This window comes from Aulonocara stuartgranti, assembly GCF_965226115.1.
Source record: "Aulonocara stuartgranti genome assembly, chromosome: 7".
Taxonomy (NCBI): Eukaryota; Metazoa; Chordata; class Actinopteri; order Cichliformes; family Cichlidae; genus Aulonocara; species Aulonocara stuartgranti.
Window position 1 is genome coordinate 49,878,980 of NC_138945.1, and position 10,681 is coordinate 49,889,660.

The window sequence follows — 10,681 nt, forward strand, 5'->3', positions numbered from 1 at the left end:
ACTGGCAGTGCTATTAATTTAAAAGGCTTTATTACTGGCAGTGGTGTCTTTGCAGGTTCATACTTCGATTTGAGAGTTTCATGCATTCTTAGTATCTCACTTCTTTTGTAGTGATGAATCACACTATTGTAGTAAAGGTTTTCCTGGGCTTCCTGTCCACCCCCCCCAAAAAAACTTTAAAAGCCACAACTTGTGGTGACTCTCTTGTTCACACTTTTGTCCTCTCCACATTGCAGCTGAGCTAAGAACAGTTTGAGCGATGTATCCTCAAGTTTGCCCGACTGAAGCCGTGCCATTGCAGAGTGTGATTTATGGTGGACTCCCTGCTCAGCCTGGAGTGGTCCAGCACACTGCTGTGAACATCACCAGAGGGCAACCAGTCATCACAGAGCCCCCCAACGACTATATTATCTGGTCGCTCTTTTCCTTTGTCTACACAAATCCTTTCTGCTTTGGGCTTGCAGCTCTCATTTATTCCATCAAGGTGAGTTTATTGCGAAACATTTTAATTTTTTAGACCTTACATTTTGTGAAATTCCTGTGTTACAGAAGCCAGAATATTAAGACAACCTATAACAAAAGAATATCTATCTATCTAGAGATATAATGTTGATGTAAAATATGATAAAACGTGAAAACTATACAAATGAGGTGTGCAATTAAATGAAATAGGAGTATACAGAAATTAACTGAGGTAAATATGTAAAAAATCAAAATATTTAACAGAACATTATGTTAAGTGATATGGTACATCATAAAGCTCAGTAAGATAAACTCATAAATAAAGTTATAACAAGATAAAAAATATATATCAAATGTCAGTAAAACAACCAACAAAAATGAAAATAATATTCATAAAACCAATCAGCTCCAAGCAAAACTACAATCCAAACAAATGACTTACTAACAATAGTGAAAGGAAATCATAAAATACAAAATGACATAAGTGTCTTACAGCAAGCATTGAACATGTGTTGGTTTACAGTTTTAAAGTGTATAAAATGCTTTCATCCTTCCAGGCCAGAGACAGGAAGATGGCTGGAGATGTGGATGGTGCACGACGTTATGGCTCCACTGCTCAAACTTTTAACATTGCTGCCACAGTATTAGGTGTCCTTGTGTTTGTGACAGTTATATTTTTGCTCTATGACAGATTTAGATAATATGTACATTAGAAGCATTTTAGAGTTGCCTTCTGCTGTGATTAGTTCACATTTGCATTTTTACTTAAAATATATTTTGCTGCTTTTTAACTTTTAAATCACATTGTCTGGAAATAAACATCATTTTCCAACAGTCTTAAACGGAAATCTTCTCTATTTTTTTATTGACAAGTTTTATTTTCAGATTAGAAAATGTATAAATTGAAAATGTGTCACATGTGCAGCTGAGTAGTAAATGAAGAAAATCTGAAGTAGTGAAATAGTTTGTTTTTTTAAAAGCCACAACTTGTGGTGATAGAAAGGAAAACATTTTGCTCATATCGGACATCTGAACGTGCATAACATTGATGATTCAATCAGATCCAAGTTAGCACTGCAGAAACCCATTACAGTACATACAGACAAATATAATGATTACAGCTTCACACTGATAGTTCATGTGTGAAAAGCCTGAATCACATGTTGATTCCCCTTCCCCTTTGCCATCACAGCTGAGGGTATAAAAGGACTTGACATCCAGCCTTATGTGTTAACAATGTGTTGAAAATGGACAGAGTGCTAAAACAGAGTTGTTCCCTATCTGCTAGTAAGGATTAGATATAAGGCCAATGAATATGTTAGCAGAGAGATGTACTGTGAGTACTGAAAATTTCTATTCAGGCTATTCTAGTTTTTGTGTGCATAGTGTGAGGACTAGAAAAGTTTGGTTTACAAGACCTGTGCTGGCAAATGGTATTGGGACTGTAATTAATTTTAGATCACTTTAATAGCTAATTTCACTACTGAGCACTCAGAATAAAATAAACAGAAAAGTTATAGATTCACATGACTGAGGATTGTTTGTGCAGACTTAGTGAAAAGAATGTGGGAGTAACCCAAGCGAGGTCAAGAGACAGTAGCTCTCAAAGATAGATGCTACTTTAGATGCATGAAACTGGGTAACAGGTCAGGGATAAGTAAGTGTGTGTGTGTGTGTGTGTGTGTGTCCATCCCCAGGTAAAGCTGCAACTGAGGGAGGAGAAGAAGACCATCAATAAGGGGGGCTAAAGTATAAGCCGCGGCCTCTTCGCAACGCTTTTTTTGACCAATCAGATAGAAGCACATTCTCTTTTATGAATATGTGTACACCGCTAAGTTAGGAGCATCTCTCTTCTGGTGGTTGGCTACAGCAGTTTGCTGTAGACTGTGGTTTTCTAACCGGAAGGAGATCCGTGTACATGAATTATTCTTTGAACTGCTTGATACAATAAATCTGTTACACTTGAACTGAACCTGAGCTCTCTTTATCCCAGAGAAAAAGAACACACGACAGTAGACATGATCCATTATTGACCTTTCTATTTGTGTCTGAGTTTGAGAAGATAAGAACTCATACTTTTACACTGTCACTTTCTAGCTTCTGGCTAGATATCAAATCCACTAGCTCCTTTGTGCTAGCTGATGTAAAAGATGTAACCTAACAGCTCCTTAAAAAAGTTCTCCTCAGATAAAATTTTCCCTAAGACGCTTTGTGTCATTATTAGTGGTGCTCATCAAGGAGTGTTTCGGTATCCTTTGTCATAAGTTTGATTCTAATTATGACCATAATGCTGTAAAATTGTAGTGCAACATCATCATAACAGCTTTGACTTGCAGCTGTAGTCACTGACAAACTTGCACATCTCTGTTCAAGAATCGCAAACAGAGTGGCAAAGCTGAGAGGAAGGCCAGTGTTTATTTTTGAAAACCACACACACTGTGGTTTTTAGCTGTAAAACTGACAAACCAACACAAGGACCTGAGGCCCCGCTGCACTTTTTTGGTAAGTTAAATGTGTTTTTAAGCTATTCTGTAGCTAACATCCTTGTTAGATAGCTAAGGTGAGTTGTCACCTGCTGGGGAAAGTCACGTTTGGTAGCTAATCCTTGCACATGAATGATTTTATTGTGACTAAAGAAATCAGTTTGTTCATTAATGTCGGTGCTCTGGTTCAGATATTTAAAGAACTAAAGAAACTAGTCTTTAGCCAGGGTTAATTTGTCATTGGAGTCAATGCTCTGGTTCAGATATTTGCTCTGGTGCTCTGACAGAACAGAAGAATGTTTAGACCTGCAGTTAAAGATGAGACACTGAAATGGTTTATATGAGACACTGAGAAAAGTCACTGGGTTGTTCATACTTCTATTATTAATGTTAGACCATAAGAGCAATAGACTGGACTCTTCTTGGCCTCCTATGCTGACCTATTTATTAAACATGTACATACAGGAGCATGCTTTTGTCTCTCTCCACATCTGCAAGGACAGAAATATCAAATAAAAAAAAAGCTTGCACTTCAATGATGCGTCATTATTCATTAATAGCAGATTTAATTCAATTTTAAAAGATGAAATACTGAGGATTTAACATGCTCTCGAAGTATTTTTCACTCACAGTCTGTAACATCAGTTCCAGTTTCCAGCTGGTGGTTTGTTTGTTTTTCAAAACAATGCAAATCTGTTTATTACACACACACACACACACAAAAGCTTTTAGAAAGCACCATAGTCTTTTTCAGTATTATTGTCATGTAAAACAGTTCAGTTCAGTATGACAGGAGCACAGGAGCCAATATGGTCTTATAAAAATAGCCAATTATATTTGAACTAAAAAAAACAAAAAACATACAGGGAGTGCAGAATTATTAGGTAAGTTGTATTTTTGAGGAATAATTTTATTATTGAACAACAACCATGTTCTCAATGAACCCAAAAAACTCATTAATATCAAAGCTGAATGTTTTTGGAAGTAGTTTTTAGTTTGTTTTTAGTTTTAGCTATTTTAGGGGGATATCTGTGTGTGCAGGTGACTATTACTGTGCATAATTATTAGGCAACTTAACAAAAAACAAATATATACCCATTTCAATTATTTATTTTTACCAGTGAAACCAATATAACATCTCCACATTCACAAATATACATTTCTGACATTCAAAAACAAAACAAAAACAAATCAGCGACCAATATAGCCACCTTTCTTTGCAAGGACACTCAAAAGCCTGCCATCCATGGATTCTGTCAGTGTTTTGATCTGTTCACCATCAACATTGCGTGCAGCAGCAACCACAGCCTCCCAGACACTGTTCAGAGAGGTGTACTGTTTTCCCTCCTTGTAAATCTCACATTTGATGATGGACCACAGGTTCTCAATGGGGTTCAGATCAGGTGAACAAGGTGGCCATGTCATTAGTTTTTCTTCTTTTATACCCTTTCTTGCCAGCCACGCTGTGGAGTACTTGGACGCGTGTGATGGAGCATTGTCCTGCATGAAAATCATGTTTTTCTTGAAGGATGCAGACTTCTTCCTGTACCACTGCTTGAAGAAGGTGTCTTCCAGAAACTGGCAGTAGGACTGGGAGTTGAGCTTGACTCCATCCTCAACCCGAAAAGGCCCCACAAGCTCATCTTTGATGATACCAGCCCAAACCAGTACTCCACCTCCACCTTGCTGGCGTCTGAGTCGGACTGGAGCTCTCTGCCCTTTACCAATCCAGCCACGGGCCCATCCATCTGGCCCATCAAGACTCACTCTCATTTCATCAGTCCATAAAACCTTAGAAAAACCAGTCTTGAGATATTTCTTGGCCCAGTCTTGACGTTTCAGCTTGTGTGTCTTGTTCAGTGGTGGTCGTCTTTCAGCCTTTCTTACCTTGGCCATGTCTCTGAGTATTGCACACCTTGTGCTTTTGGGCACTCCAGTGATGTTGCAGCTCTGAAATATGGCCAAACTGGTGGCAAGTGGCATCTTGGCAGCTGCACGCTTGACTTTTCTCAGTTCATGGGCAGTTATTTTGCGCCTTGGTTTTTCCACACGCTTCTTGCGAACCTGTTGACTATTTTGAATGAAACGCTTGATTGTTCGATGATCACGCTTCAGAAGCTTTGCAGTTTTGAGACTGCTGCATCCCTCTGCAAGATATCTCACTATTTTTGACTTTTCTGAGCCTGTCAAGTCCTTCTTTTGACCCATTTTGCCAAAGGAAAGGACGTTGCCTAATAATTATGCACACCTGATATAGGGTGATATAGCACCTGTTACTTGATTCAAACATATTTTGTGCTCTGGATGTTTTGCCAAATCCTATAAAGTCCCCAGTTCATCATTCAGGAGCTAGATTCACCTACTTTTCAAAGGGCATGTTACGTCCCCACGAAGAGGTCTAGGCCTGTGAGGGAGGGGACCAGTAACAAATGCGTCCAGAAATAGAATGAAAAGGAAAACAGACAGAGTTGTTCTATAATAATATAGTTTTATTACAAATAACCTTATCTTAAAGAGCCGGCAACGCTGTTTTACCAATAATGCCAAAGAAACAAAGGAAACCCTCACAGCAACAAAAGAAAAAACTACCAAACAAATAAGGGAGGCACTTCCCACACTTCTTACTTTACTCCTCACCACAAGGAGACAATCTCAGGGCCCACAAGCCCGTCTACTCACTAGTCGAAGTAGGCTGCCTGTCCAAAACCTAGCAGAAAAACGTGTAGAGCCACAAGGGGGAAAAAAACACCTCGCTCACAGTTCATCCCCTGCTTACATAGCCTCAGAGGTGATTGCTGACTGGATCCAGGTGGCAAACGAGGTTAATCAAAAGCAGCTGTGTCCTGGGGAGAGAGGAGAGTGAGAGAGACAGAGGGGGTAGGAGTGGCAAAGGAGGAGGAGGCGGAGAGAGCGGGCAAACACCCCAGTCACACTCTCCCACAGCCTCACAGAATGTAACATCCCCCCCCCCCCCCTTACATTCAAGCTCTACCAAAACAACAAAGACACCTAATTGTGAGCTGCGTGACAGTGCATTAGCTACTATATTGTCAGTACCTTTTTTGTGTTTGATCACCAGATTATAATCCTGGGCCAGCAGTGCCCAGCGCATCAGTCATTGGTTGTGGTTGTACATCCGGTTCAGAAAAATGAGGGGATTGTGATCTGTGAACACGGTCACCGGTAGGGTTGCCAACCGTCCCTTAAAAAACGGAATCGTCCCGTATTTAGAAACAAAAGCACACGTCCCGTGTTGAGCTAATAAGGGACGCACTTTGTCCCGTAATACAGTGAGAATCAAAAGTAGTCTATAAATGTTAATGGAATTAACGCTTTGTTTGAAAGCATAACTCCCAGCCCCTCTCCTGCTTTGTGACCAATGAGCTGACAGCACACTTATGACAATTCAGATTACCGCTCATCTCATTGGTCGAGGAAAGGTCGCTTGCGGAGAAAATACCGGAAGACAACAGATGACCACAACAAGAAGCATGGCCAACAGGGAAACAAACGCCGACACTGCGGTCTCGGACGACAGTACACCTAAAGCTGGGCAGACACTGTGTGATTTTTTCAGTCACGTTATTCAGCTCCTGCTCAAACTGCACGATTGACTCGCAGGGGTTAGAAGTTGGTAGGTCACGATGCAGGTCTCACACTATACCGCCCGATGCTCTGATGCGACCCGAGTGCTCACACTGTGCCTCCATAACATGAAGGTTATAACAGAAAATCTGTCGCTCTGTCTTTCACTCACACAGACACACCACCACCATCAACTTTGCTAAATTGCTAATGAAAAACATTGATCAGGCAGCTGTGATTGAGCAGCATGTAAATCCAACTATTTTCACGGTTGTTGTGGTCGTGATAATTGTGTGATGCCACATCGAAAAGGCTCGGATGAGCTTTCCGAAGTTCTACAAGTTGTGCCTCCATCACTTGTGTCCAGATCACACGCTGCACAGCTGTGCTGCTCCGTCTTTTTCACCGACGTTTACGTGTTTGCGCGTGAGCAGTGTGAGCGGCTCACGAGCGATTGATGATCGGGAGCTGCTCGAGGTGTTAATCGCTTCTCGTTACCCCACGTATACTACACGATGCACGATGAAGGCCAAAATTGGGCCGATCACCAAATCGGTCGCACGACTCAAAAATCGTCTCAAAATGGGCCAGAAATCGCACAGTGTGAGCCCAGCATTAGAGCAGCAATGTTTGTTCGCTCAGAGAAAGAAAAAAAGGCTGCAAAAGCACAGGGAGGAATGGGAAAAGGGAAACACCTGGCTGGGAAAGGTCACCATAACACCTATAAAGCGCACTGCACTGTGTGCCGGCGCACTTTTTCCATAGGCATGCTTCTAATGGTGGGCACATGAAGAACATGAGGGGCGTGAAAGCTCAGGGAACCCTTAACCAATTTCTTGTCCACCAGGCCACGGCAGAAGCAGATATGGTATGTAAACACTGGTTTGTTTTTTAAACCCTCTGATTAAGGTTAATATGGGCATGTGCGGTGAATATCAGCGCTATGTGGCCAGAAGTGTGATAATATAATTTATTTTGTGTAATAAACAACTGCAAGGATAGATGATTACAACAAATAGATGACTAATACATAAAAGTAATACATAGATGAATAATGATGATGAGTTATGATGCGTAATCATGGGAACAAGTGGGTTTACAAACAGGAGCAGCTGATTAGCATTAGAAAAGCTGAAATAATACCTCAACTGAAGCCAATTGTACTAAATGCACTAAATGTGCACAGTTACAAGAATATTTTTCGTTCTATTGCTTTCTATTAATTTATATAATTTTAAGTTAAGCAGGACAGAGTTCTTTTAAAGAAAGATTTACTTTTATTCTCAAAAGTTAAGCATGACAGGCTTCTGTTTAAGAAAGAGACCTGTTTTACTGTGTTAATGTTGTCATTTTGAGCTAAAAATAAATGGCTAAATGATCATTTGTTTCCCATATGGTCATATCACAAAGAATATGCATCTGCTTAAATCAAATTCAAGTCAAATGGTTAAAAAATAATTTCACACACACAAAAAAGAGCTACCACACTGGGAAGGGTGAAGACAACTAGGTTGCCCGGCCCTGGCCACGAGGTGTCCCTTATTTATTTTTCAGGGAGTTGGCAACCCTAGTCACCGGGGAAGAGCTGGAGCCCACATACACTGTGAAATGCTGCAGAGCCAGAAGCAGAGCTAAAGCTTCCTTCTCTATGGTAGAGTAGTTCAGCTGATGCCGTTTGATCTTCACAGAGAAATAACAGACCGGATGGCACACACCCTCCTCATCATCCTGCAGTAGGACAGTTCCAGCTCCGGTGGCGCTGGCATCGACCTCTAGCTTGAAGGGTCGAGAGAAATTAGGAGCCGCCAAGACAGGGGTGCTGCACAGGAGGGATTTTGCTGACTCAAAGGCATGCTGGCACTCAACTGACCATTCAAAAGGCACCTTTGGACTACATAGTTTGGTTAGCGACCACCAGAAACGTTCTTACAGAAGCACCGGTAATATCCGGTCATACCTAGGAACCGCTTCAGTTCCCGTCTGGTGGTTGGAATCGGGTAGTCTAAGATTGCAGCAATCTTCGCCTCCACCGGGCTGACCTGTCCAAACCCCACCTGCTTACCTAGGTAAGTGACTGTTGCCTTACCAAACTCGCATTTAGTGAGATTGAGGGTCAACGAGGCCTCGGCTAGCCGCTGAAACACTGTCCTCAGGAGGGACATATGATCTCCCCATGTGTCTGTGTATAGCACTACATCATTTAGATACACATTGCACTGGGACACATCTCCCAACACCAACTGCATTAAACGTTGAAAGGTAGCTGGGGCATTTTTCATGCCAAAGGCCATTAGTGTATATTGCATGAAGTGGTCAGGTCATGCTGGCTCAGGGTATCTAAAACAGGCTCTACAACAGGATTGTTGGTCACCTCAGGGGTAGGATAAACTTTCCCACCCGCTATGTCATTTCCCATTATAAAATTCACCCCATTAATCGTTCTTAAATTCCTTTGTCCGCATTTGTTTACAGATCGAAGCACGGTCAGCAGCTTTGCAGGCCGCACACTACCAATCGAAAAGGACACTTTTTTCCCTGGCAAAATCAAGATAGGACTGACCCTGTCCCCTATTCAATCTCCGGAAACGCTGCCTATAAGTCTCTGGGACCAGCTCATAAGGATATAAGGATAGCACTTTTCAGCTTGTCATAGTCCAGGCAGTCCTCAGCTGACAACGAGGAACAAACTTCCTGAGCCTTACCTGCCAGCTTACATTGTAGCAAAATGGCCCATGAGTCCCGTGGCCAGTGCAAGGCTGTGGCTATTCGCTCAAATGACTCGAAGTAGATGTCAACCTCATTGTCGCGGAACACCGGAACCAGACGACTGTTTTTCCCCACATCAAACGGTATGTCTGCCTGCCGAATGGAGGCAGTCGCAGGAAGGGAAGCCGGCTGGAGTTCCAACTGTCACAACTTGACAGCTGTCTCCGCCTCCACCTCCACCTTTTGCAATTCAACCTCCCTTACAGTATGTTAAAAACTGTTAACAAACTGTACAGTGACAGACATGTTTACTAATTAATCAAGGACATCATAATTGTTTTCATAAAAATTTGTTAGTTTTTTATAGTCATGTTTTATCAGTATTTTATTCTCTTCATCTCAATAGTGCTTTGCCTGTTAGAAAACTAGGTGGCGCTCCAAGTTAAGTTTAATAGCTTCACTACCCCATAGACCCAAGTTCAAGGTGTGTCCAGATGTTGCTTGTTACAAGAATTTGGATGCTATTGTAGCTCTAATGTAATAGAAACTCTTGAGATTAAGAATCCTGGGCCCAGATAGTGTCATGACACTGGGTCTGTGACTCAGTGTTTATGTGTTTTCTGGTGTGATTGATATTCATTGATTTAGTGTCGTTCATGTTTCTGGTTCTTAGCTGTTTTCTGCTTACGTTATATTTATAGTTTCTAGTCTTTAGTTTTCTGTCACTATGGTTTCCCTGTGTTCCACATCTAGTTACTCTTGTGTCCATGTTCTATATTCCCTCTCTGTCTCCTGCAGTCAGAATGACTGTTTCTTCCCCAGACTCAATGTTAAGCTTGCATCTCCATATCTGTGTCTTTCCTGTTTTATTTTGACAGTCCCTTGTCCTGTGTTCATTGTCTTCAGTATTGCTTCCACCTTGTCTAATTGTGTCCAGTGTTTAAAAAGTTTAAAAAGGTGATAATTAGAATACAGTTACTTTGTTGAAATAAATTGATTACATGGTGGTCATTTCCTGTTTCATATGTTATGCTATCCCCTCTCTAATTTTGGTAATTCAACGTATTGCTGGAAACCCAAACAAAACACACAATAAGAGGCTCTAATGTAAGCGTCCTGTTAATTTTGGTAGCGTCAGTTACACAATGGACCCAGAGCCAGCACAACAAAACCAGCAGTGCATGGGCAGGAATGCATTTCTTACGTGGAAATTCTGGCAGCACTTCACATTTAAAGAATAAAGGGATGGGCAAAATCTGACCATGCAATGCGAATTCTGTTTGCCAGCAACTAAGCTGCTCTCAGTGTGAAAAGATTCCACCTCTAACCTAAAGAAACATCTGGAAGTTAGTTCTTTTTTAAAAACTAATGTTAGCCTACTGCATCTACCTTGTTTTAGTTGTGGCAGCTACCTGGGTTATATTCCACTTCAGTATCTTCGATGT

General features: G+C 41.3%; 1 protein-coding gene across 1 annotated transcript; it reads left to right on the forward strand.

Moving 5' to 3' along the window:
* Nucleotides 1-259: 259 nt before the first annotated feature.
* On the forward strand, nt 260-1,213 carry LOC309712064 (dispanin subfamily A member 2b-like; the record flags this gene model as incomplete). Its single annotated transcript, XM_082542646.1, has 2 exons — nt 260-484; nt 1,020-1,213. 2 exons carry the CDS (start codon nt 260-262, stop codon nt 1,161-1,163), a joined length of 369 nt encoding a protein of 122 aa, XP_082398772.1. The 3' UTR covers nt 1,164-1,213.
* Between the last annotated feature and the right edge of the window lie 9,468 nt (nt 1,214-10,681).